This window comes from Plutella xylostella, chromosome 25 (assembly GCF_932276165.1).
Source record: "Plutella xylostella chromosome 25, ilPluXylo3.1, whole genome shotgun sequence".
Lineage (NCBI taxonomy): Eukaryota > Metazoa > Arthropoda > Insecta > Lepidoptera > Plutellidae > Plutella > Plutella xylostella.
The window spans coordinates 4,170,216-4,194,807 of NC_064005.1; the positions used below are offsets into that span (position 1 = coordinate 4,170,216).

Genomic DNA, 24,592 nt, shown 5'->3' on the forward strand with positions numbered 1-24,592 from the left:
TTTTATTTAAGTTACATTTTTGAATGTAAATTCTTAGCAAAATGTTTAAGTCTGAGTTGTAAGATTTATGAGATAATTGTATTATTAATACTAAGTAAATAAACTCAATTAATTATTTTACACATTTACTCACAATAAATTTTCAAAATGGCGAACTCCCACAGCAATACACAACCTACATCTACGCAAGAAATTTTCTTTAAGTCGCCTATACGCTTCTCTGTTTCATTCAGATGTCACTTTTTGACAGATGTCACATTTTTGAGAAAAGTTACTTTTTTGACATGTTTAACTTTTTGACAGATGTCATATTTTTTACATTTGTCACTTTTTTGACTTAAAGAAAATTTCTTGCGTAGATTTAGGTAGTGTATTGCTGTGGGAGTTCGCCATTTTGAAAATTTATTGTGAGTAAATGTGTAAAATAATTAATTGAGTTTATTTACTTAGTATTAATAATACAATTATCTCATAAATCTTACAACTCAGACTTAAACATTTTGCTAAATGTGTAAAAAAATTATTTGAGTTTATTTACTTAGTATTAATAATACAATTATCTCATAAATCTTACAACTCAGACATAAACATTTTACCAAGAATTTACATTCAAAAATGTAACTTAAATAAAAAATAATAGTAAATAATTTTATTTTCCCTTTAATTTGATACATTTTCTAACTGAATTAGTCCTTAGTAATGACATACCAGGAATCTTTCAACTTTCTGAAACAATTTACTAATTAGGTAATTTCCACCCAAGTACCTTTGAAGGCTGTTTTCTGCAAATAATACCCCATTAAGCAATAGTTTATTTTTATTTTTATTTTATATTGGAACCTTGCGGAGTTTTTAAAATTAATAAGGGACCATGAGAATATCTAGTTCAATTTTTAATTTCAAGTTGAAAATTCAGAGCAGTCTAGCTCGATGATATAATTTGAACTTTCGACATAAAAATAAGTAACTTACATTACAGCTAGGAAGCTGAAACTTTTATGGTTAAAAGAACAACTTAAGAGGATGACACAAAAATAAAAAATAATTTTAAAAAGTTATCCAAAAAAATAATAAAACGTAATTGATCCACTGAGGTCGATTTTCGTAGAAAATTTGTTAAAAAAATCATATCTCCTAAACTACTAAAAATTGCTGAACATACATGGGGGTGATTTGGCTACCCCTTGACCTAAGGAATCAAACATTTTCCTTTGGACGTCACTCTTTGGGCCACCCTGTATAATATAATTCAACGTTATGATAGATAAACTAATACTAAGGTAAAACACAACACAAAAAATAATGCATACCCTTAGAAGACATAGGTCTCCTTGGCTTGGGCGTCCGCTTCTCCGAGGTATCTGACTTGACGGCCGATAGACTCCGTGTCTTGGACGCCGAGCGTGGTTTTATTATCAGCGGCTTCTCTTCTGGAAGCTTCTCTTTTTCCTTTTCTTTCTCTTTCTCCTTTTCCTTCTCCTTCTCTTTCTCGCGTTCTTTCTCCGGCGGCGGCGGTGGCGGCTTTTCTTTTTCTTTCTCCTTTTCCTTTTCGATTATGATCCTGTTGATGACAAGAACAATAAGTTGAGTACATTATAAACATAAACAGGTTCACACTTGTTAAGAAAGTCTTAGTGCGCATAGTTATCGTCCTTGTTATTTTTACATTTGGTTATGTTATAGTTTGACAGCCTCCTAATCAAAGACGCCCGTTAGCACTTAGGTACAGTGAAACTATAAAGTCCTGAAATTAAATGAGGGCACTGCTATCTTTCATGTAGCAACCCTATATAGCGAAACATAACTGACTTTGATACTTGAAATTTTGCCTGTTAACTTCCTACCTATTTATGTATTTTAAAAACAACTTACCATCCACAAAAAAGGTCTTATACAAGCTAGAAGGTGTTAATATGAAGGCTATAATAGTGAAACCAATAAATATTTATTTACATAACGTTATTACAACTGTATAAAAAAACTGGATCTGTTGACGAAGGGCACACATAGTAAAGACATCAATTTCTCTTTTTGGACGGCCAGTTCTGTTTCTTCCAGGAGTTAGAAATATTCCATATTTTGCCCTCTTTGGCACGCTGGTCCGATATAACTATAAAATAAAATAAAAAAATCTTTTTGAGTTACACAATGCCCCCCAAATTCACACAATGTGAATTTAGTAAGTAAACAAAAAATATATCTTCAAGTATCAAAATGTTAAGGTTTGACTCAACTGAAACCAGATGAAACCTACAATCAGTGGTATGTAAACAATGTTCGACTTGGGCTCTAAACCTAGGTTTATCGATAAATGAAGCGTTGGTACTAATAAAAAATGAGTTATTACAATTTGTACAATGCTACATACCCGTCATACGCGCTGTACGAGCGTAAACATCCTCCAAATTCGACAAAATGTGTCCAGCTTGATGTTCCGCTAAACATTGTATAAAACTCGATAAATAACTTCACTAGCTTGACTACGAATATTTATCTTCATCTTCCTAATTGCAACCAAGCGTAAATTGTTGCTTTTATCTAGATTATCCTTATAATTAATAAGAAGATTCAAAAAAACTGCCAACCGCCTATTGACATAAACAATTGTTATGACTTTTATGTTTCTTTTCTAATGGTGCCAGGCTCCTGAAAATTTTAGTTCCTCAAACATTAATTTCAGGACTTTATAGTTTCACTGTAGTTTGCAAATTGCTCTTTTTACCTCCACAACATAGTTTAAATTCTCTTACTCATTTACAAAGGGCAGGGCCATCGCCTAGTTATCTACAATAGCTCTATTTACATCCACAATAAAGTATAATTCTCTTACTTACCGGGAAACCATTGCCAGCACCTAGTAATCTAAAATGCCTCTTATTACCTAAACAATAGAGTTCTATTCTCTTACTTATTAACAGAGGGCATAGCCAAAGTCTAGTAATTGACTGTAGCCTAGTACATTTATCTTACTTGTAGTTGTTGGGCGGCGCGAGCGGCTGGTTGTCGGCGCTGTCCTCGCCGTCGCTGGCGCGCGCGCTCGGCGCCTTGTCTTCCTTCTCGCTCTTGTCTGTCTCGCTCTTGTCAGAGTCTTTTTCGCGGTTGACGCGCTGCCGGATTTAATGTGAGGTAAGTTAACGGTTACAATAGGTAATTTTGGGTTTTTGTAACAAAGTGTTATGTAGTTTTAAATTTTATAATTAAAATGAACATTTCATAAAAAACATATTTTATTATTTTATATTCTAACTGATTGGTTACTATTGCTAGTTTAGTTTCAAGGACTGAAGGTGACTTGTGAGGATGTAAGGGTATGCCTCAGTTAAATCTATCCGGATGGAGGTGGAGGCCGGACCGGTAGTGCTGGATGCGACAGAGACAGCTACATACCTGCTGCGGGGTGCCGGTGGGCGTGGAGGAGGCGCTGAAGAGGTGGGCAGCAGCTTGTCCCGGTCCCGGATGAGGGACCTGCCGGCCGGGGGCGTGTCTCTAGTGCTGGGTGCGACAGAGACAGCTACATACCTGCTGCGGGGTGCCGGTGGGCGTGGATGAGGCGCTGGAGGAGGTGGGCAGCAGCTTGTCCCGGTCCCGGATGAGGGACCTGCCGGCGGGCGGGGTGCGGGCGCCGCGGGGGTGCGCCACGAGGGTGACGCCGAGCTTGCGGTAGAACTCCTCGAAGCTGTGGAGGAATCTGGAAAGATACGACTTTTAGTACGCAGACGTTAAGGCTGGATGTTGTGTAACGTTCACAGCACCATGAAAAAACGACAACTACAGGTTTATCAGAAGAAAAGGCACACATAAGCTAAAGTTTCATGGGCATCCCTCCCTCACTAGTCACTTTAGCTTTTTCAACTTTCGTCATAAGTTTTACTGCCAAACATTGTAGTTTATGAACGCGTTTCTTATATACGTAATCATATTGCGAACAAGAAGTGACCTATACACTATACAGCTCAGTCAGCTATTGTATGTGAAGAGACAGCACTTTTACTTCTTATAAATCCAGCACTTACTTCTTATAAGCCTGCTTGCAGAGGTTGGTGATGCTGGTGGTGACGGGGTGGAAGCCCATCTTGTCCGCGATGGTCTTCCACTGGTTCTGGTTTGTTACCCGGTTGTAGCCGCCGAGCTTTTGGACCACCTGTTAACAGTATCAACATATTTTTAACCGACTTCAAAAAAAGGAAGAGGTTCTCAATTCGTCGGAATCTTTTTTATTCTTCTTCTTATCGTGTCGCTGACAAACGCAAGTGCAGCAAATGTGTTTCACTGGTGCTACAAGTTTTCATTGAGATATGTAGAATAAGAGAATTAGATTAATATATTTACGTTTCTGGTTGGTAATATTCTGATGCGCTATTCAATGTTCATTACAATATTAAACTTCATTGTTGAAAAAAGTTACATTTAGCTAGCCTTTTCCGTTTAGGAGTAATTTGGTGCTTTTGTCACTTGCTTTCATTGCTAGTGAGTATATAATTACATACAACATAATTTTACTCACCCGAAACAGCCGGTACAGATCAATATCCTTGTTAGCGATGGTGGGGTTCCTATTGAGGGGCGTCCCGCGGTCGTCCATGAACTTGTACAGCTGCGCCACGAAGTGGTCCTTCTCCTCGCGCGGCTCGTCGTCTGAACTCTGTGGAGGAATTAGGGGATTTAAATAAATTTAATAAATATTGTATAAGCGTGGTCTTGACTCTTGGAGCTTCGCGTCGGATTCATAGGTAAGTAGCCTATGGTACCTATATGTACACATAATGACAGCAATATTGAGCCTAAATGCGTAGTACATAAAATGGTTCTACCTTTTTTGGCATAAGATTTATTTGCCTAATCTCGTATTGCATAGTAACGTTTGGTCAAAGTCTCGTTACGCCGAAAATCGTATGGCATAAATCTCGTTTAGTAAAAAGTTATTTCGCATAACATTGTTTAGTCTAATAATGGTATGGCCAAATCTTGAACAGCCTAATAATGCTATGGCATAGGTTTATACAAAGTAATAATATTCGTTTGGCTTTAACTTTGACGGAGCGTCTCCCTACATAGCGCAAACTGGTGCCTTGTATTGTTTCCGCTGTTTGGAAAACGCTCCGCTCCGCTTCGCTGCGCTCCGCTTTGGTTTTGATGAACATGTGCACCTAACACGCTCCTCCTCGCTTTGCTCGTCGTCGCACCTATTTTTAGGTTTCAATCTCATGGGGTTTGTAATAATTATAATGGTCGTTAACTTTCGATTTTTTGATCATACAACATCGTGATTTTCGGGATGTAGGAGAAAAATACCACAATTTGTACATTTACTACATACTTAATATATTATTTATTAAGATAACATTAGGAGAAACAAGATTATACATAGGTATAGACGAACATAAATTTGAGCTAACGAAACTTAGGTGTTTAAAGATTGTGCCTAAAGAGTTTTAGACGAAACGAGCCTTATGCCACATAAGTCTTGGCAAAGTGATGGTTCGGCCAAAAAAGTTTAGACCATACGAGTTATGCGAAATGAGTTTTGGTCAATAAAGATTATGCGAGATGAGCGGAACCCACATAAAATACAATACACTTTATTTGCACCAAAAAACTCACTCGATTTGTATGGCAGCGTTCCCACTACGCCGGACCGGCAGATCTGCCGAAAACCGGACACCGGACAGAGTGTTCACATTACATCGGATCCCGGAAGAAATTCAGACAGTCCTCAGTTGAATTTGGACCTGCACGCACAATGGACGACGAAATTGTTGTGTTGTGGTGGTATCTTAATAGAAGGCAAAATAAAAGAAAACATTGGGTACTTACACCCTATTTTACGGGAAAGATTTTCCATGCTTTTCATTTTACATCCAGGGGCGAGGGGAGCACGAGCGGGGCGAGCGGGGCCAGATACCGGCACAAACTCGTTCACATTACTCCGGGCCCGGTCGTTCTACCGGCAATTCGTAGTGACAAAACGTTCGGTAGAAATGCCGGGCTCGGCAAAAATGCCGGACCCGGGATAATGTGAATAGCTTCATATAAATTGTACAGCCACTAGCTCTTCCGGCAGATTTACCGGCGCGGCAGATCTGCCGGTCCGGCGTAGTGGGAACGCTGCCTATGCGTTCTATTAGTTTCTTACGTCACCGACAGGGGCGCTGATCAAAATATCATACAAATGGCTTTCGAATTACGCTAAGTCGACAGCACTGTTATTTTAGATACGAGTAGATAAAGGATGATGTTGACTTTGCGGTAAGAGCTTCAAAGCCACTTATGTGTAGTCTGCCAGCGCTTCTTATCAGCGCCGATAGATTTTTCAATTGAGACTTTGTAAGCGCTTATCTAGTGCTAGTTTGGAAAAAGTAGGAAACTGACAGATCGGCGCTTTACTCTATTATACGACCTTATCTTCGCTGTAGCTACAACCGTGCGGCACACTCACATCGTCAGACGTGTTCCGGGGCTCGCTGAACAGCGACTCTCGGTCCCAGTGCGGCGGCAGCACGCCGTGGTGCAGGTACTGCAGCGCCGCCTCCACGCCCGCCCACTCCAGCGGCGCGCCGCCCGCGCGGAACTGACGCGCCTCCTTCTTGCGCACCGACGCGCCGCCGACTGTCTCACATACCTTTATGTGGAGACTCTCACACTACGATACTGGTATTCTACGCGATGTATGTGAGATACTTCGCGGCAACTAGTCTCAGACACTAGAAACGCACGGGCGTACTTAGTGTGTTTTTTTACTCGAATTTATTAAAAACCAGTTTTTCAAATATAACTCAAAAACCAACGAAAACTTACTAGGAACAATGCTTACTTTCGTAATTGAACCATTTTTTAGCTGTAGTTTATATTACGATTAAAAAGACACACAAAGATTGTTTCCGTTCTGTATCACGCAAGAACGAATGCAGTATACAACAGCACACACACTCACATCGTCGGACGTGTTCCGGGGCTCGCTGAACAGCGACTCTCGGTCCCAGTGCGGCGGCAGCACGCCGTGGTGCAGGTACTGCAGCGCCGCCTCCACGCCCGCCCACTCCAGCGGCGCGCCGCCCGCGCGGAACTGACGCGCCTCCTTCTTGCGCACCGACGCGCCGCCGACTGTCTCACATACCTTTATGTGGACACTCTCACACTACGATATTACTGGTATTCTACGCGGTGTATGTGAGATACTTCGCGGCGACTGGTCTTGGAGAGTATAGAGTCGCGCGATCGTAATGGGAGAAGGGGCTTATAGTGTGTCTTTTTACTTGAATTTATGAAAAAACGAGTTTTTAAATAAAACAAAAAAAAAACAATGAAATACATACTTACTACAGTCCTCGAAATATAAGAGGGCCGACAAAATGTATGGGATGACAACTGGTGTCAAATATTAATCATCTAATCTCAACAATAAGTTTTGGTGCTTTAAAAGTTCTTTTTCCTTTCGGCCGTTAAAAAATAAGCCAGATTATGTGTCTTTTTTGTATTCAATATCAAGTAAAACAAGCGTAAATAGCAAATTTGTGTAGCTGTCCAAACGTGCCTATTATATTTCGACGACTGTAACAACAATGCTTAATTTCGCTGTAGTTTACTTATTTAATAATATTTTCAATAAAAAGACACACAAAGATTGTTTCCGTTCTGTATCACGCAAGAACGAATGCAGTATACAACAGCACACACACTCACATCGTCGGACGTGTTCCGGGGCTCGCTGAACAGCGACTCTCGGTCCCAGTGCGGCGGCAGCACGCCGTGGTGCAGGTACTGCAGCGCCGCCTCCACGCCCGCCCACTCCAGCGGCGCGCCGCCCGCGCGGAACTGACGCGCCTCCTTCTTGGGGACTGTGTAGCTGGGGATAGAGAAGGGTTTTTTGTAAGTGTCATCATCATGATGAATATTATTATGTAGTAGGGATTTACTGTTGGATATGAGCCCTTTGTAGGTAAAGGCATACTACATGGTACATCTTAGTTATGTAGATTTGTGTGACAGCACTTTATTTTGACGGCGGTGTCCTACCGTCACGTTTCTCCGTATTCTCTAGATACCTCCTTAGGGCTTCCGCTGCATTGAGCTTATATAATCAAAGCAGCAGAATCGTGATGCAGTATGAAATAGTACCTTATTGCGGGTGCCGGGTTTTTCTAACAACATTTCAAAATTTCAACATTCACAGCAATAATTTACTAACTATCGTCCATCCTTAAACGAGCGCACCAAGTAGTCCTTTTTGACTTTAATCTGTCCCGTCGGTGCGGCCACCAGCGCGGGGAAGGCGGGCTGCTGCGGGCGCCGCCGCTCCGCCCCACTGGCTGCTTCTACTAGGACTACTCGACCAACACTAGTGGGTAGTTAAGAGCTGCATGGTGTGTCTAGCTACCTAATAAAACGCTGGTGTAATAACGCTCCCACACGGAATGTTTCTCTAATTACGCCTATCCTAAATACAAAAGCATCGCTCGCAAGCGTGTGGCGCTTATTCTGCGTTCTACTTTCTAGCAATACTCACTATCGTCCATCCTTGAAAGACCGCACCAGATAGTCTTCCTTCACTTTAATCTGTCCCGTCGGGGCGGCCACCAGCGCGGGGAAGGCGGGCTGCTGCGGGCGCCGCCGCCTCGCCCCACTCGCTGCTTCTACTAGCACCACTCGACCGATACTAGTGACTACACTAGTGACTGAATTAAGGATGCGTAGCGCCTCTACCTAATGCACATAAATACCTTCTCCCACGCGGGAAGCCTCTCCCTTAGCGCTATCCTAAATACAAAAGCGTCGCTCGCAAGCGTTTGGCGGGTATTCCGCATTTTACTCAATACCATCATTTTTCTATACATTCCAGCAAGTCAGTAATACTCACTATCGTCCATCCTTAAACGATCGCACTAGATAGTCCTCCTTGACCTTGATCTGTCCCGTAGGCGCGGCCACCAGCGCCGGAAAGGCGGGCTGCTGTGGGCGCCTCCGCTCCGCCCCACTCGCTGCTTCTACTAGCACTACTCGACCGATAGTAGTGGCTAGTTTATAGATACCTAGTGCGTCTACCTAACAACGCAGTCGTACACTCGTAGCAACGTCTCGGGTCTCCATATTCCCTTAAGTCCTTAGAAAGCATGATTCAGAAAAAAGATCACTGTACTCACTATCGTCCATCCTTAAACGACCGCACCAAGTAATCCTCCTTGACTTTAATCTGTCCCGTAGGCGCGGCCACCAGCGCGGGGAAGGCGGGCTGCTGCGGGCGCCGCCGCTCGGCCCCGCTCGCTGCTTCTACCAGGACTACTCGGCCGACGTGCGGCTCGCGCTCAGCGCTGTCGGCTTTGGAGGGCCGGGACGTGGACTCGGTGTCGCTGTCGTCTGATCTGTGAAGGATGTGAGGGTTACGGGTTTATGTAGTTGAAGATGTTTAAAGGAATTGTTGGTAAAGCGATCTTTTTTACTTGACTTATTTATGCCTTCCGTCATAAGTGGATAGTCGCAACTGGACAGATTCTCAGGTGGACGGATTAGCAACTGGACAGTGTATGCAAATATTATCACACATAGTATGTATAAACATAAGCAAACGCATTCCGCGACTGCCTGTATCTATGTATGTGTGTTTATCCCGGAATTCACACGGGAAAACCTTTTAGGGCGAAGCGAAGTTGGCGAACAGACATTTCAGCTTCACAGAATTTGAAGTTGGCATTGTTATTACATTAGTTGCGGAAACTAAACAACCTATAGCTGAACACAAAAAAGTAGAGATTAATGTTTTTGGAACTAAACAGATTTAAACCTGGCAATAAAAAAAACTTGTGATTTGTGGTCTGTTTCTATGGTTTGAATGTCAAACTCGCCCTGTTCCTGTATAAACAAATCGAATTTTGCTTAATTTTGGAGTTTTGTGGATTGTTGAGTTTGTTCACGAGGTGAAAATGAATAAAGCCATTCGCAGCGAAGCTAGACAGATGATTTACAGCGTTTACCTACGATGTTTGGCGGAGAATGAGGCTGGAGAAGTATTAGTCAATATATACGATGTTTATGAAAGAGCAGCGTTTTATACTGGTGAGTAGGTACTTAATTTCTAACCATTAACATACATTGCTTATATTTCTTGTAAAAAAGTACTATTTTAATGTAATAGAATGCCTTTCAATGTGTATTTGTTATTCTTATAGAGGTTATAAAATACTAGTGTCAAACGTTACATGACATCAGGGTCTGGATGCGAATGTCGTTAAAACATCAGGTCTAGATACTTTTTTACTAACCCCCGACTCAAAAAGGGTATCGATAAGTTTTACAGCTGTAGGTGTCTATGTGTGTCGGTCTCTCCGTGTTAGAGTACCTATTGTAAAAATATGTGTAAGAATATGTAATGCCGAGTTGCAGAAAGGAACTTTAAGCTAATGTCGACATTAAATCTATGTCTGTCTCTTTCTGTCCGTATACTGTCAAAGCAAGGCATTAATACATTTAATGCCGACATTAACTTAAAGATCCTTTCTGCAACTCAGTGTAAGAGTCGGTATAAATTCCCCAGACATAATAATTTGCAAGTCACTGCTTTTCTGACCAATTAAATAATTTGTTGCAGGAAAATCGGTAAACACAGTTTTAGAAGAATTGCCGGGGCACATTTGAACTTTTTCCTGAGCAAGAAAAAACTGTAATAAAATATCGATGTGTGATACTATCACTTTTCTCCTATAATGGGATAACCGTGTTGGTTATCCCATATCCAATAAGTGTTTCAGTGCAAAAAAAAACATTATGAAATACACAATGAAATAAAAGTTACAGTTGATTTGATTTAATGAAATTCATTCAAGACTGCCCCCCTCTCCCCTACTAATTTCTTCTCTTAACATAAACCTCCCCAAAAAGTGGCATTTTATAATTAGTAAATATTTGAAACATTTCTCGTTTTGATTTTTTCTGCTAAAGTATCGTGATACTTTTGTCCGTTTTCTATACTATAATAGTGTGGCCACTTTCTTAGATTGCCACGCCCTCAATGATTCTCTATTCTTTTATGTTCAGCTATACAGACGTCTATTGTACACACATTTCGATGGAGCTAAATGTATGAACAAAAGTGGAGAAATGCTCAATTTTTTACTAGTTTTAGACACGCGCAGTACATACCATTGGGGAATCTAGTAGAATAGACGTCTGTGAAACAACCCAATGCAACGCTCTACTCACTGTGCCCGGCCCCGCCTCCCTCGCCTGCCCGCTATGACGGGCGTGGAGAAGTGCTCCGGGTGCGTCAGCGGCAGCTGGTCCAGCGTCTCGCTCTCGTTGAAGTGCCTCCCGCTCTTGAGGCACAGCGCCGACCGACGCAGTGTTGTTATGTCGCCGTCGTCGAATACTGGAATAAAATAGTGTGATAAGACGGGTTTCGTGTATAAGTTGTATAACACTGAATGTGAGTAAAGGTTCGGTTTATAGAACTGGTATACTAACATTACAGATTTTATTAAGATGACAAATAAAGTTGATATTCTTTGTTATACTTTTAATCAACCGTCATATTGATTAACAATCATTTTTTTATACCTTAGCTCTCATAATTATGTTATCCCTCAGATCTTTGTAGCAATATCACAAAGTAATAAAGAATCGAGTTTTTGCCAATGAATTTTGATAGAGGCTGCATCAAACCCGTGTTTAGAGGCCAAATTTTCCTGATCATTTGAATTGACTGTGATGGCATATCTTAGCAAGTAAATTTTATTGCAGTAATCCAATTATCTTGTCCACTCACCGACAGTGTACTGACTGCAATCCTGTATCTTGGTGATGACAGCCTCCATGGCATCCTTCTTGGGGTCCTGTTTGATCTCCACGGTGCTCCCCACCCGCAGTGTGCCCTTGATGACGTCATCATTCACTGTCACTGTACCACCAGCTTTAAGAGTTACCTGGAGAGTAAAGTTCAATTATGATTTAAACAATGCACAGTATTTACTATATTTGTGGTACAAAGGCATTGTACACATGTAGAATGGAGTAACAGCTTGCAAGATAACATGTGTACTAACATGTGTACAGATAACTACGATGGCTAGGTTGTAAATACATACAACCAAAAATCAATTTCTTTAATTTTTTTATACATTTCTTTATTTATAAATCTTGTAAGAAAGTAAACATAAAATAGATTAATAATTTTATATGACCCACTTATTTAACTCACCTTGCACTTAATGTTTCTAACAACTTTCTTAATCTTAGCCTCACAGAAAGCTCCCTTGTACTTGGCACTCACATCAGTGCCAACCGGCAAGAAGGGGGGGTCATCACCCTGCTGAAAATGTTATTATACACTCGCGAGCAACCAAATCGACTCAAGCCTTCACGGCGCACATATACATTGATTTTCCTAAAACGATAAATGGTAAATATAAAAGTGATATGTCATTCGAAAGCTGAAGAATTAGGCTTTCAATTAAGATCAATACCATAAAAAAAAACTAAGCGCAGATTTAATGACGCATTTTAATTGCCCGTCAGTGTTAATTACCTCATTAGGAATCCACGCCTTGCGCTACCTGATCCCGCTATAAAACCTTTCCACATCCGGTGTACCTTATCAGTCGCTTGTTGCAAGTTGACCGGTACACATCTCGTTGCATTGTATTCCTTGTTTTCGCAAACCCATGGATACCACACCAGAAGAAGCTGCTCAAGTTGTTGCCTTGCTGCAACAAGGGTTAAGTCAGCGAGCAGTCGCTGCCCAGCTCCACTTGAGCCAGTCTGCTGTATCCCGAGTATACAGACGGTTCCAAGAGACTGGTGCCTTCAATCGAAGACCAAGAACGGGCCGCCACCGCTGCACTTCAGAGAGAGACGACCGCTTCATTGTCTCAACCTCGCTGCGCAATCGACACCTTACGGGCGTTGATGTGCAGCAAGAACTGAGACGTGTACGACAAGTGGCTGTCAGCGAGTGGACAGTGAGAAGACGCTTGAAGGAAGCCAACTTGACACCAAAAAGACCTGCATCAGGCCCCAAATTGACTGCAGGCCACCGACAAGCGCGTCTTCAGTTTGCTCGAGAGCATCTCGATTGGAGCATTGCGCAATGGCGGTCGGTCCTGTTTACTGATGAGTGCAGAGTGTGTCTGCATGGCAGTGACAGGAGAGGCCGGGTCTACCGGCGTCCGGGGGAACGATTTGCCCAATGTTGTTTCGCTGAAACAGTAGCATATGGCGGCGGTTCCTGCATGATGTGGGCTGGTATTTCTCTAGAGGGAAAAACCGCACTTGTTTTCGTGCCTGGAGGCGGCCGAGGAGGCGGGTTAACAGCTGATCGGTACATCACCGACATTCTACTCGGTCATGTTGTGCCCTATGCAGAATTTGTCGGTGAAGACTTCGTGCTAATGCACGACAATGCCCGCTGCCACACGGCACGAGTCAGTCGGCAGTTTCTGAGAGAGAAGGAATTGCGCACGATGGACTGGCCTGCGCTCAGTCCTGACCTGAATCCCATCGAACACTTATGGGACGAGCTCAAAAGAAGAGTTCGGGCCAGGAATCCAGTCCCTGCAAGCGTGGACGAGCTGAAGACAGCTTTATTAGAGGAGTGGGACGGCATTCCTCAGGAAACTGTCAAAAAGTTGATAAGGTCTATGAGAAACAGGCTGCAGGCTGTAATTAGGGCAAGAGGGGGCAATACAAAGTATTGATTTAAATAAATAAATTTTTATCTTAACATTTTTTGTTTAATTTGTATAATACGATACCCATACCCTTTTTTCCTAAATTCCCGTTTTTCCTACAATTGCGTTCAGACATCATTTATTTCAAAAATGATGAATGGATTTCAATAATAATGATATCAAATTAAAGCTGACATCTTAAGCTTTTAAATGACATATCATTTTTATTATTTCTATTCATAATTTTACTTGTATTAATGTATGTTTGCGCCGTCAAGGCTTGAGTCGATTTGGTTGCTCGCGAGTGTAGTTACAATTTGTAATAACATATAAAGATTTTTATGTATCTGGACTACTTAAATCAAAATAGACTAAAATATGGATAAATTATAATAAAACACAAGTTTTTCCAGAAGAGAGTTTTGAGCATAGACATAGAAGTTTCTTAATGTATCTCAATGTTGGCTTACTGTACATAGGTATGTAGTTAGTTGGGTTGACTGTATGATTATATTGAATTTTTCAATAAGATAAAATTTTGGGGTGTAATTTTGAATTAACATTTTAAGAACACTTACCATATTTAACAATAACCTTTGACTGAATCCAGACAATGTAACCTGCAGAAGAAAATGGTACTTATGAGTAAATTAAGTCTAGATACGCAAATTACTGTTGTAGGGGAAAATAATTTTAAAATATTTAAGTGTCAGTATAAGGGACATAAACAATATAAACAGCATTTTTATGTAAACATTAAGGTATACGGGTCGTCAGTAGACATGTCTGGCGGAGACTGGGTGCCTACGACGGAGTACGCCCTCAAGCATTATTGCATCGTCAACGAAAACAGAAGAATCCTTAGCATGGTAGCCTAATTATTTAAGTTTTTCTTAGATTATGCTACGCTGTATGTACTTTATGTGGATATCTGTGAGGTTGATCACAACAATAAATACCAAACAAACCGAGACAAATTTATTATTTGGTTTAGAAACAAAATAGAAAGTAGAAGAATAATGTTGATTGCGCGGTAACTGAGTTCTTAGTGAAATTGAAGCTTACCTGACCAGTATCTTGCGACTAAGTGAGTACAATAGTAAAAATAACTTAATCAATTAATAATAAACCAAGCATTTCACCATAATTTATAGTTTTATCACAAAAAATCAATGAAAATAAACGATAGCTTCCATTCTTCTTTCTTCCATTTTGACAGCTGTTTATACTTTTTAATCAAGGTTCTATGTTGTCTATGGACAGTTCTAGTCTCTGCCACGACTGTTCTTAACACAATATCAATTCAATATTATTGTTATTCATAATTTAATTTAAATGGCATTGTACGTTCTGTTTACAACAAATATAATCAAAATTAAGTTATATTTTGATTGATTATCATATTTTTAAGTTCCTATCAAGAACTATTTAATAAATGTATAAATGAAATGTCTGATTTTAGAATACACTAAATTCTGAATGCACAAAATTTCACCAATGACACAATGAACACGTCAAAATAATTTTTACTTTCGATTAGAACGAAACGAAGAGATGTTTTGAAAATGAATTTGTTGATAATTAATCGTGTTTGGAGTGTCTAGAAATTTCCTGTAACATTAATGTGACGAGCTGAAGTGATTGTGTTGCTGTAGATTGTTAGAACATCAAGATGAAGGCCCTACTGGCCACTGTTATTAGTCTGACTCTTACGGTCGTGGTTATCGGCAATGCCTATTACCAGAAGAAACAGTTTTATCCCTCGGTGGTGTACCTGACTAATTCCAACCCTAGTATGGCTGTGAGTATTCCAGCTTCTTTTAATTATGCAGTAGAGAGATTTCTCCATTTCATATTGACCATGAACTGCACCTATAGATCTTGTAAGAAACAAGTAGGCAAAATCTTGGAATTATGATAATTTTATCATAAAAGCATATGGTCTAAAATCTGTATGCTAGTTTTAAAGGATAAAAACAATAGGTACACAATGATTATAAAATTACTATGCTGGGTATACCAGTTTGTTATTTGTATCTACTTTCTCTAGATCTCTAGGTTTTATAAAGTTATTCAATCTCATTTAAATATTAACTCTAGCTATTAATTTCAGGTGATGTACTTGCAAGCTTTTATTTTAGTTCTTTTAATTGGAAAGCTTATGAGGAAAGTATTCTTTGGAACACTAAGACCAGCAGAATTTGAGGTAAGAGCCATTTCAACTGAGTATTATATCACTCTTACAAATACTACTACAAATTTAAATGATTTAATTAGACTAATCATAATAATAATAATGTATAATAACAAGTTATAATAGTATTTAATGTACATTGATGATTGAAGGTTGAAAGAGCTATTATTAGAAGATCAGAATAGTAGTAAAAAAAATATTAATCTTACCTTTGTTCAGATCAGTGTATGCCCTTTAAACAAATGGTATATTTTCTTTCAGCACTTAATAGAGAGGTCATGGTATGCCATCACAGAGACATGTCTAGCCTTCACAGTGTTCCGAGATGACTTCAACCCTAAGTTCATAGCTCTGTTCACTGTGCTGCTCTTCCTGAAAGCATTCCATTGGTTGGCCGAAGACAGGGTTGACTATGTGAGTAGAAAAGTTATTTAAAATACATGTATGAAAGAGTGGTACAAAGGTCCTCTGGCATACAAGGATCAAGCTAAGTTGTCAAAGTGCCTTGTCTCACTCTCTCATATTGTGAGCTGGAAATCTTCCATCTATAATTTTCATTGCCACCAACAATACTTGCTGTCACCACCAATAAACACAAAGATTTTTTACTTGAAGGAGTGGAATATTTTTTAATGCTATTAAGTAGCCAGTTAAATAATGTGTAACAATAATTGTTGTAGTATTTTTTGGGAGATGTCAGTACAAAGTAATATTTCCAGCAATGGAAGACTGGCTTATGATTATTATTAAAAGCTTAAGTAAGAGTACTTACCCATTATTGAAAATTCCCCTCCACAAATTATCTACATATTTTAATTATCATTATCCCTTCCAGATGGAGCGGAGTCCAGTCATTGGCCTGGTGTTCCACGTGAGGATCCTCTCCCTCCTCATGCTGCTGGCACACCTGGACATGTACTTCATAGTGCACGCGTACCAGGTCACCATGGCCAAGGGACCTTCGGTGCAACTGGTCTTTGGCTTTGAGTATGCCATACTGATCATCATGATTGCCAATATACTTATCAAGGTGAGCTAGCTTCTTTTGTCTACCGTTTAAAGGTTGTAACTGGATGGCATTATGGATAGATGGTCTGCAGGTCCATCAGCAGGTGAAGGATTTCTTCTAATGTAAATCTATGAATGTATAATATGACATGGTTAAAACAACACTTGTAGGAAACATAATTTTGTAATCAAAAGCTGTATGGTTACCGACTCTTGAGGAAAATACTGCTCATAATGCTCCCATTGATTAAATCCCCTATCTGCATATGTAACGGCCTAAAAGTATTCCAGGAGTTATAAATAATAACAATAGCATATGAACACGACATCACATGTTTACATTGTATGCATGCATTGGCGGTTGGATAAATAAATAATGAACGGTCCATACGTCACAGTTGCGCCTTGACATTCGCCTTCTACACTCTATCGTTTGAATACGTATTCATTTACTATTTACAATAGACTTAAATTATTACTTAACTATACCTAATGTTGTAATAATCAAATTAATTCTGGTTCCCAAGGGCACCTTTTAATTCGGAACCCTTTAGAAAATATTCGCGGTAATCTCCAAAGCCTTTGCCAATCATTGTATGCCTTTAGATTGCAATGCAATGGTATCATAAATAAATATGTATTCCTCAAAACTCTAAACTTCAACATGTGCTCGATATAACTTAACTGTATATACAACTTCCTTCAAGTACAAAGTAAAATGTTTTTATTCATCGTATAAATATGTATATTTTTTTCTGATGGACGTAAATTTTTATTAACTAACTGTCCGTTCGGATAAGGGGCTCTTGACCTAATACACCACTACAAAGCCCACAGTTACACAAAACCTAAGCCTTCTAAACACAACCCTGCTCTCCCCAGTACATCCTGCACGCCATAGACTCCCGCTGGGAGGCGCCCTGGGAGTCCAAGGCCGCGGTCCTGCTGTACACGGAGCTGGCAGTGAACTTCCTCAAGGTGCTGCTGTACATCGGCTTCGTCACCGTCATGGTGCGCATCTACACGCTGCCGCTGTTCGCGTTCCGGCCCATGTATGAGACTATGAGGTGAGGATGTTACTACAGGGTGTATCAAAAATGGCCGAAAGCGGGTGTGTATGAGACTATGAGGTAAGGCACACTATTACAGGGTGTAGCAAAACTGGTCGAAAGCGGTTTAGCTTGTGATTTCGTGGACGGTGACGTTTTGATCAGCTAGCCTAACATAAGGCGCAAGACGTGACAAAAGTTTTGTGTCGCACTCGCTCTCGAGGCCGCGCGATGTGTGTGAGCGCGACGGAAAACTTTTGCCAAGTCTTGCGCGCCTTGCGCCCCATGCCCTTCTGGCTTTTGGAAAGTAGGTTAGATAGTTGCTGTCTAGAATCAGCCTCTGTTGGATCTGTGGGTGACTCTTCGATATACCTACCTACTACACCATTTTTGCTACACCTTTTGTAGATTAGATACCACGTGTATAGACTATATACGTGTATTCTATAGACTATGTACCTACTGTATTTTAATTTATAATTCACATATTACTAAAACACGTTCCTTATCTTCGAACTTGGCTCATTGGTTACTCAAGAGCGTGAACGAGTTGTCGCACTACTCTAGTCTAAATAGTTATTTACAAAAATTTTCGACGTCTGGGTTAAGTTTACATTAAACATGACATCCCTGTCTGTCTTTATCATGCGTTATGCATTATGTCGGTAAGATACAGTATTTTAACTTACAATAACAATTAGTTCCATCTGTAATTCAAATTATAAATGTGGTTATTGTGGTATAGGTTTTACTTCTTACACAAATTACCTAATGATGTTATTTTCAATCACTTCAAATAAGTAATGCCAAAGATGTAAGAAAAACTAATGTGAAACGGGATGAGCAATATAGTGCGTGCAGGAAAATGCACTTGTGGGTTACTCTATCTTGCCAAAAATAAACGAACGAGATTTGCCATGCAGTTGTTACTTTTATTAACACAACGAGATAGATTCGGAGTTAGTAAAACAGCACTCAGATGTTTCTTTCGTAAGCTAGAGTGATCCCATCGACTATTATAATGATGATTTTCGCTGGTCGCCATCACGCTATTGTGAATTAAATTAAATCTTCGTTCTAATTAGTTAATAGTTAGTGTGCGATGAATTTACGTCTGAAGGTATATTACATAATAACATCCTCAGGAAGTCTGCCCATTGTAGTGTTGGTTCAATGTTAATTTATTAGACGAAATAATGTTAATTTGTTACTTCTAATCTGATGTTTTGTAAAAGGCAACATACGTGTGTGGTATGAATAATTTACCTTGAAAGATTTAAGATACATAATATTTATGAATGTACAATGACGGAGAGGCTAAGGTGACAAGTCAAGATTATAGCAGACGCTAAAATATCCATCATTTGCAAACTACAACCTCTCCTTGACTGTTGACATTACCTACGGTTTATTGGTGCACCTTTATTCAAATTTTTACTTTACTAGCTCGCGAGCTCTGCTTTACCGTAAAAGGTTTTCCCGTGGGTATTCCGGGATAAAAGGTATCTTAAGTGATAACCCAGGGTGTCAGCTTCCTACATACCAAATTTCATTAAAATTGCTCCAGCCGTTTCCCGTGTAAAAGTAACAATCTTCCTTAGGTACTTTCGACTTATTACAGTAGGATAGTACAAAAAAATTTAACACTATTCACAATCATTACAGGAGTTTCAAGAAAGCGTACAACGACGTGGTCCTCTCCCGCCGAGCTATACGCAACATGAACACCCTGTACCCGGACGCGACGGCGGCCGAGCTGGCAGCGGCGGACAACGAGTGCATCATCTGTCGCGAGGACATGCACAGCGGTATGTCGCCCCTACTGCCTACGAGATAAGGTTCAGTGTCGCGTGTGATACGCAACATGAACACCCTGTACCCGGACGCGACGGCGGCCGAGCTGGCAGCGGCGGACAACGAGTGCATCATCTGTCGCGAGGACATGCACAGCGGTATGTCGCCCCTACTGCCTACGAGATAAGGTTCAGTGTCGCGTGTGACACGCAACATGAACACCCTGTACCCGGACGCGACGGCGGCCGAGCTGGCAGCGGCGGACAACGAGTGCATCATCTGTCGCGAGGACATGCACAGCGGTATGTCGCCCCTACTGCCTACGAGATAAGGTTCAGTGTCGCGTGTGATACGCAAAATGAACACCCTGTACCCGGACGCGACGGCGGCCGAGCTGGCGGCGGCGGACAACGAGTGCATCATCTGTCGCGAGGACATGCACAGCGGTATGTCGCCCCTACTGCCTACGAGATAAGGTTCAGTGTCGCGTGTGATACGCAACATGAACATTGAACACCCTGCTGCTGGAGATCCTTATTTGAAATAAATAAACACCCTGTACCCGGACTTTCATAGTTCCAAGTATGAAAAGACTTCAGTATAGCCCTTTGATAAAAAAGTGTGACCGGCTAACAATTTCTAGGAAATCGATTGTGATAAGCGATATCGGCCCAAATAGGTACCGTTTCAGTAAGATTTTACTGTTAAAATAACGTCACATAAGCGATTGCAAGGTCAGAGAAACACAACTTCACATATTATTGCTATTGTTGTAAAAACAAGGTTGTGTAAATATAAAATCCCTCTTACAAATGTTTTATGCCACGTTATTTTAGGCATGGTTAATGGATGAAAAGGCGCGACCTCACAAACCACAACAAATTATCTTTTAGACACCATTCAGCAAAATTATTTTGTACAGCTCTTTATAGGAATTTTCAACAAACCTAAAACCATCATTCTCAGGTGCGAAAAAGCTGCCATGCAACCACATATTCCACGCGGCGTGTCTCCGCCTGTGGTTCCAGCGGCAGCAGACGTGCCCGACCTGCCGGCTGAACGTGCTGCGCGCGCCCGAGCCGCCCACCGCCGCGCCCGCGCCGCCCAATGCGGCCCCGCCCCATGTGCCCAACATGCCGAACATGCCGCTGCCCCATATGAACCTCAATATGCCGCATATGAACCTCAATATGCCGCCGAACTTGAACTTGCCGCCGAATCTGCCGCCGCCGCCTCGTAAGTAAAGCTTTGGTGGAAGATTATGTTCTAAGTTTTGGAAAATGTGTCAAACTTTAGGCGGACTAACCCCTTTATTCGTAGATCTTACAGACATACCGTTTGCAAGAGATTTACAAAGCGACCAGTGTAACCACCATAAATAGGATAGTTTAAACGTGGAAAATACTCCGGCCCGCGACCTTAGCCAGGCAGCCAGTAGTGGCTGGATGAGGAAAGCCGAAGTATTGTGGTGCTTCTTGGGAGGGATATATCCTGTAGTCCACGATTACAGGCGACGTAGTAAAACAACCTCTAATATTTACTTTGTTATCCTCCCCAGCTATGATGTCATGGGGCGCGCCCCCGCCCCCGCCGCCGCCGCCCCCGCGCCCCGCCGGGCTCGCCACGCTTTCACTGGCTGAACTACAACGCATGGAGGGAAACGAAAGAGCGAATATCGAGGCGAGGTTGCAAGTGAGTTGATGCTCTATTACTAGTGGGGTCTATTGTGCAATGAGCGAACTAACAACGAAGTGAGGCTGCATTTTGAGTAGCTTCTCTGTTACCAGTGCCATAGCGTTAATTGTGCACTCTACAATTAACTACTAATTAGCCGCGTATCCACCTGTCGCACGCCTCGGCGAGGCATGCCTCGGGTTTGCTAGAACGCAACCCAATGCTCGGTTTGTATAAAAGTACCCTCGGTGATGACCATACAAACCGAGCATTGGATCGCGTTCAAGCAAACCCGAGGCATGCCTCGACGAGTCGTGCGACAGGTGGATACGCGGCTATTAACCCCATCCACCATTTTGTAACTGTATAATGTAAGTACTGTTGATGTGTCTTAATAATAAAATAAAAAAACCCTTCAAAACTCCGTGGTAAAGACCCAATAGATGTTTAATTGTGTCTCTTTTCACGGGCCTCAACCAGTTAAACTTTAACCCTCGATGCGTTAATTCCAGTTGCTGCAAGAGATCCAAGCGATGCTGGACGCGGCGGTGCTGCTGATGCAGCAGTACTCCACGGTGGCCGCGCGGCACCCCGGCGCCACCGTCGCCACGCAGACTGACTCCGTGTGAGTGATGTACACTATTCTATTCTCTGTGGGGGTGTAAGTACCTGCACCTGGCTCTCGAGTGGAACCTTTGTGCCCCCCAAGGTCTAAACTGCCTTCCTAAGCTTGCACCATTTCCCACCACGCTGCCGCTGGTCCACTGCGGGTTGATGGGTTCACATATCTAGATGTGCTAAATCTAGATATGCAGGCTTCCTCAGCGATGGTATACATTGTACTTAAATTCAAAGAATTCATTGGTACATGTTAGCGCCGGGATTCGAACCCGCATATCTGGCGTGAGAAGCGGGCGCTTACCCGACTGAGCTACCACCGCTCTTGATGTGCACTAATATTACACGAGATCCAAGCGATGCTGGACGCGGCGGTGCTGCTGATGCAGCAGTACTCCACGGTGGCCGCGCGGCACCCCGGCGCCACCGTCGCCACGCAGACTGACTCCGTGTGAGTGATGTACACTAGTATTACAAGAGATCCAAGCCATGCTGGACGCGGCGGTGCTGCTGATGCAGCAGTACTCCACGGTGGCCAGACTGACTCCGTGTGAGTGGTTTACTCTAAAGCACCCCATTCAATTCACGTACCGCGAGCCGAGCCCCGAGCCGTACCATTCCGTGGACAAATTCGTCATCGCCCACACACTACATGAGCCCCAAGTTGCAGTGTAGTCGATTGTGAACTTTTTTGAGCCTTGCACAAGGCACATAATCTGTTTTTCACGCGTCGCTCGCGTACCCAGACGGCGAGCGCCGCGCCGAGCGGCGAGCCGCACCCACCAACACATTCACACGCGGATTTGTCCGCGGACTTGTCGCCAGTTATTGAGATCAGGCACCTGCAGAAGCAGATTATAGTGACGAATGTGAACAGTACAAACTAGCAGTCTTCAGGCTTCATTCCTTTTGGATGGCCCGGTTTACAATGAGGTCACCTTAGCTGGTATTTTGTCAGATCATATATTATAGCAATATCCATTTAAATAATTTTTATTTATCTCTTCTTTATCCTCCACAGTAAAGAGTCCCCAGAGCGGTCAGGGGCTGGCGAGGCGCCGGCGCCGGACTCCACGTCGCCGTCGGGACTCGACGCCCGGCCCAGTGCGGCCCAGCCCGGGCCCAGCAAGGACCTGCCCAGCTCGAGCGTTATGAGCTCCACTAGCACTAGCAAGTACGTATCTGTGCAGTAATTTAATGAGATCAATTTCTATATTGAACTCGAGAAAGTACAAGTTATTAAAATTAAGATCCCTAGCTTCCCTACTAGGATACCTACCCTGTGTTTTGGCAGTCTCTTTCGTTCTTAATACATGGAAACAGTTTTGATTTAGGTATACCTAATTGAGACTTATCAAAAAGCAATACACGGTGTTGCAAAATAGACTAAGCGGAAATGGGGTGACTGTCATGGGGTCATTCGTAGAACAAAAGTTGTTCAGTATGACCTCCTTTCGCTTTGTATACTTACCATTTTTGCCATACCCTTTAGAAATGATGTAACGTAATCATGGTTAATATTATAAATTATATTTATTCATATCAATATTCTCTTCCCAGTGACTCGACTGACGCCGCCGCCGAGGAGTTAAGAAGACGACGACTGCAGAAATTCACAACGGAGAAATGAGCCCACTTAATTTTGATTTTTTGTTTCACTTTACTATAACATAATATATTTAATATTTAATGTACAAAGCGTTTTAGTGACGTGTTAGCATTGTGCATCAATCAAAAATAATGTATTTATGTTCATGTAAATATATTGGATATACACATGAATACATTACATCCCGATTGCTTTTTGTTGCCGACTCCTCACATCACATCGTAATTTTTGTTTGTAAGTTCTTAGACAAGTGATGTTGGTCTTATAGTCACATTCCCGGGGTTCATGAAAATCGAGTATATACGTGATCAACTAGAGTTGATTGAATAGTTGAGGTATCAGTCACTTCTGTAGGCTGTCTGAACTATTTCTTCCTAATTTATTACTCACATGTAATTTGCAATATTGTCTTGTTTATGTATGGGTTAAGTTGAGACAGCTACTGATGTATCATGCATTCACACTGTGTATAAAGCACACATTATATCAGAGTTTTTTTCAAAGATGTTCATCACCATCTATGTTAAGATAGGTAGATTATGTTATCCCAATCCTGATAAGCCAAAATATTTTGAGACAAAATCTAGCTTATCTACTTTTAGAAAATAAAATAAGAAAAGTTTCAAAGTCTATCCTTGTTTATATTTCATCATAACACTACTTAAAATATAATACTAACTTACAATTTAACAGTTGTAGAAGGCATTTATGTATCCATACACTTCAGGATTATAGTTTTCAAGTACTGGCATGCCATTGAAATACCTGCTTGAATCATACAGCGTTACATTGTTCTTGCAATACCATACGTTCTTAGTGCCTTCAGTTCCATCTAGATTCAAAGTGTTAAGTTCTAGGACACCAAAATGGTACTTCTGTCCGTCTGTTTGTATGCAGTTTATGTAGACGGGTTCAGGTAGGTCCTGGACATTGTCCTGAAAGCAAATTAAATAGATTAAAGACGACTCATAAAGATAATATACATGCTCTAGAG

At 41.5% G+C, this 24,592-nt stretch overlaps 2 protein-coding genes across 3 annotated transcripts in view; one reads left to right on the forward strand and one right to left on the reverse strand.

Moving 5' to 3' along the window:
* LOC105382411 (AT-rich interactive domain-containing protein 4A) overlaps positions 1-16,184 on the reverse strand; it is a 28,689-nt gene extending 12,505 nt beyond the window's left edge. Inside the window, exons 1-12 of one of the 2 annotated variants that reach the window (XM_048630283.1) lie at positions 16,093-16,184; positions 14,231-14,274; positions 12,185-12,295; positions 11,753-11,909; positions 11,191-11,356; positions 9,138-9,356; positions 7,681-7,843; positions 4,505-4,642; positions 4,014-4,141; positions 3,520-3,688; positions 2,971-3,107; positions 1,311-1,561 (exon numbers count right to left, since the gene is read on the reverse strand). In XM_048630283.1, the coding sequence (XP_048486240.1) occupies positions 1,311-1,561; positions 2,971-3,107; positions 3,520-3,688; positions 4,014-4,141; positions 4,505-4,642; positions 7,681-7,843; positions 9,138-9,356; positions 11,191-11,356; positions 11,753-11,909; positions 12,185-12,295; positions 14,231-14,274; positions 16,093-16,126 (1,717 nt within the window). In that variant the 5' untranslated portion in view covers positions 16,127-16,184. Of the gene's footprint in view, positions 1-1,310; positions 1,562-2,970; positions 3,108-3,519; positions 3,689-4,013; positions 4,142-4,504; positions 4,643-7,680; positions 7,844-9,137; positions 9,357-11,190; positions 11,357-11,752; positions 11,910-12,184; positions 12,296-14,230; positions 14,275-14,717; positions 14,890-16,092 lie in introns of those variants that run through there. The other variant, XM_048630284.1, reaches the window with a different exon arrangement.
* LOC119691097 (E3 ubiquitin-protein ligase synoviolin) lies at positions 15,162-24,228 on the forward strand. The gene is made up of 12 exons (XM_048630295.1): positions 15,162-15,453; positions 15,766-15,858; positions 16,108-16,260; positions 16,682-16,876; positions 17,737-17,921; positions 19,569-19,711; positions 20,664-20,933; positions 21,256-21,389; positions 21,884-21,895; positions 22,340-22,440; positions 23,011-23,163; positions 23,550-24,228. Exons 1-12 carry the CDS (start codon positions 15,325-15,327, stop codon positions 23,617-23,619), a joined length of 1,638 nt encoding a protein of 545 aa, XP_048486252.1. The 5' UTR covers positions 15,162-15,324; the 3' UTR covers positions 23,620-24,228.
* The last annotated feature ends 364 nt before the right edge of the window (positions 24,229-24,592 follow it).

Excerpts from the sequence above, each read along its gene's own strand:
- LOC119691097 (XM_048630295.1), top strand. The coding sequence starts at position 15,325 with ATGAAGGCCCTACTGGCCACTGTTATTAGTCTGACTCTTACGGTCGTG. Across the intron at positions 15,859-16,107 it reads TAAGACCAGCAGAATTTGAG|CACTTAATAGAGAGGTCATG; the intron begins GTAAGAGCCATT and ends ATTTTCTTTCAG. Across the intron at positions 22,441-23,010 it reads GCCACGCAGACTGACTCCGT|TAAAGAGTCCCCAGAGCGGT; the intron begins GTGAGTGATGTA and ends TATCCTCCACAG.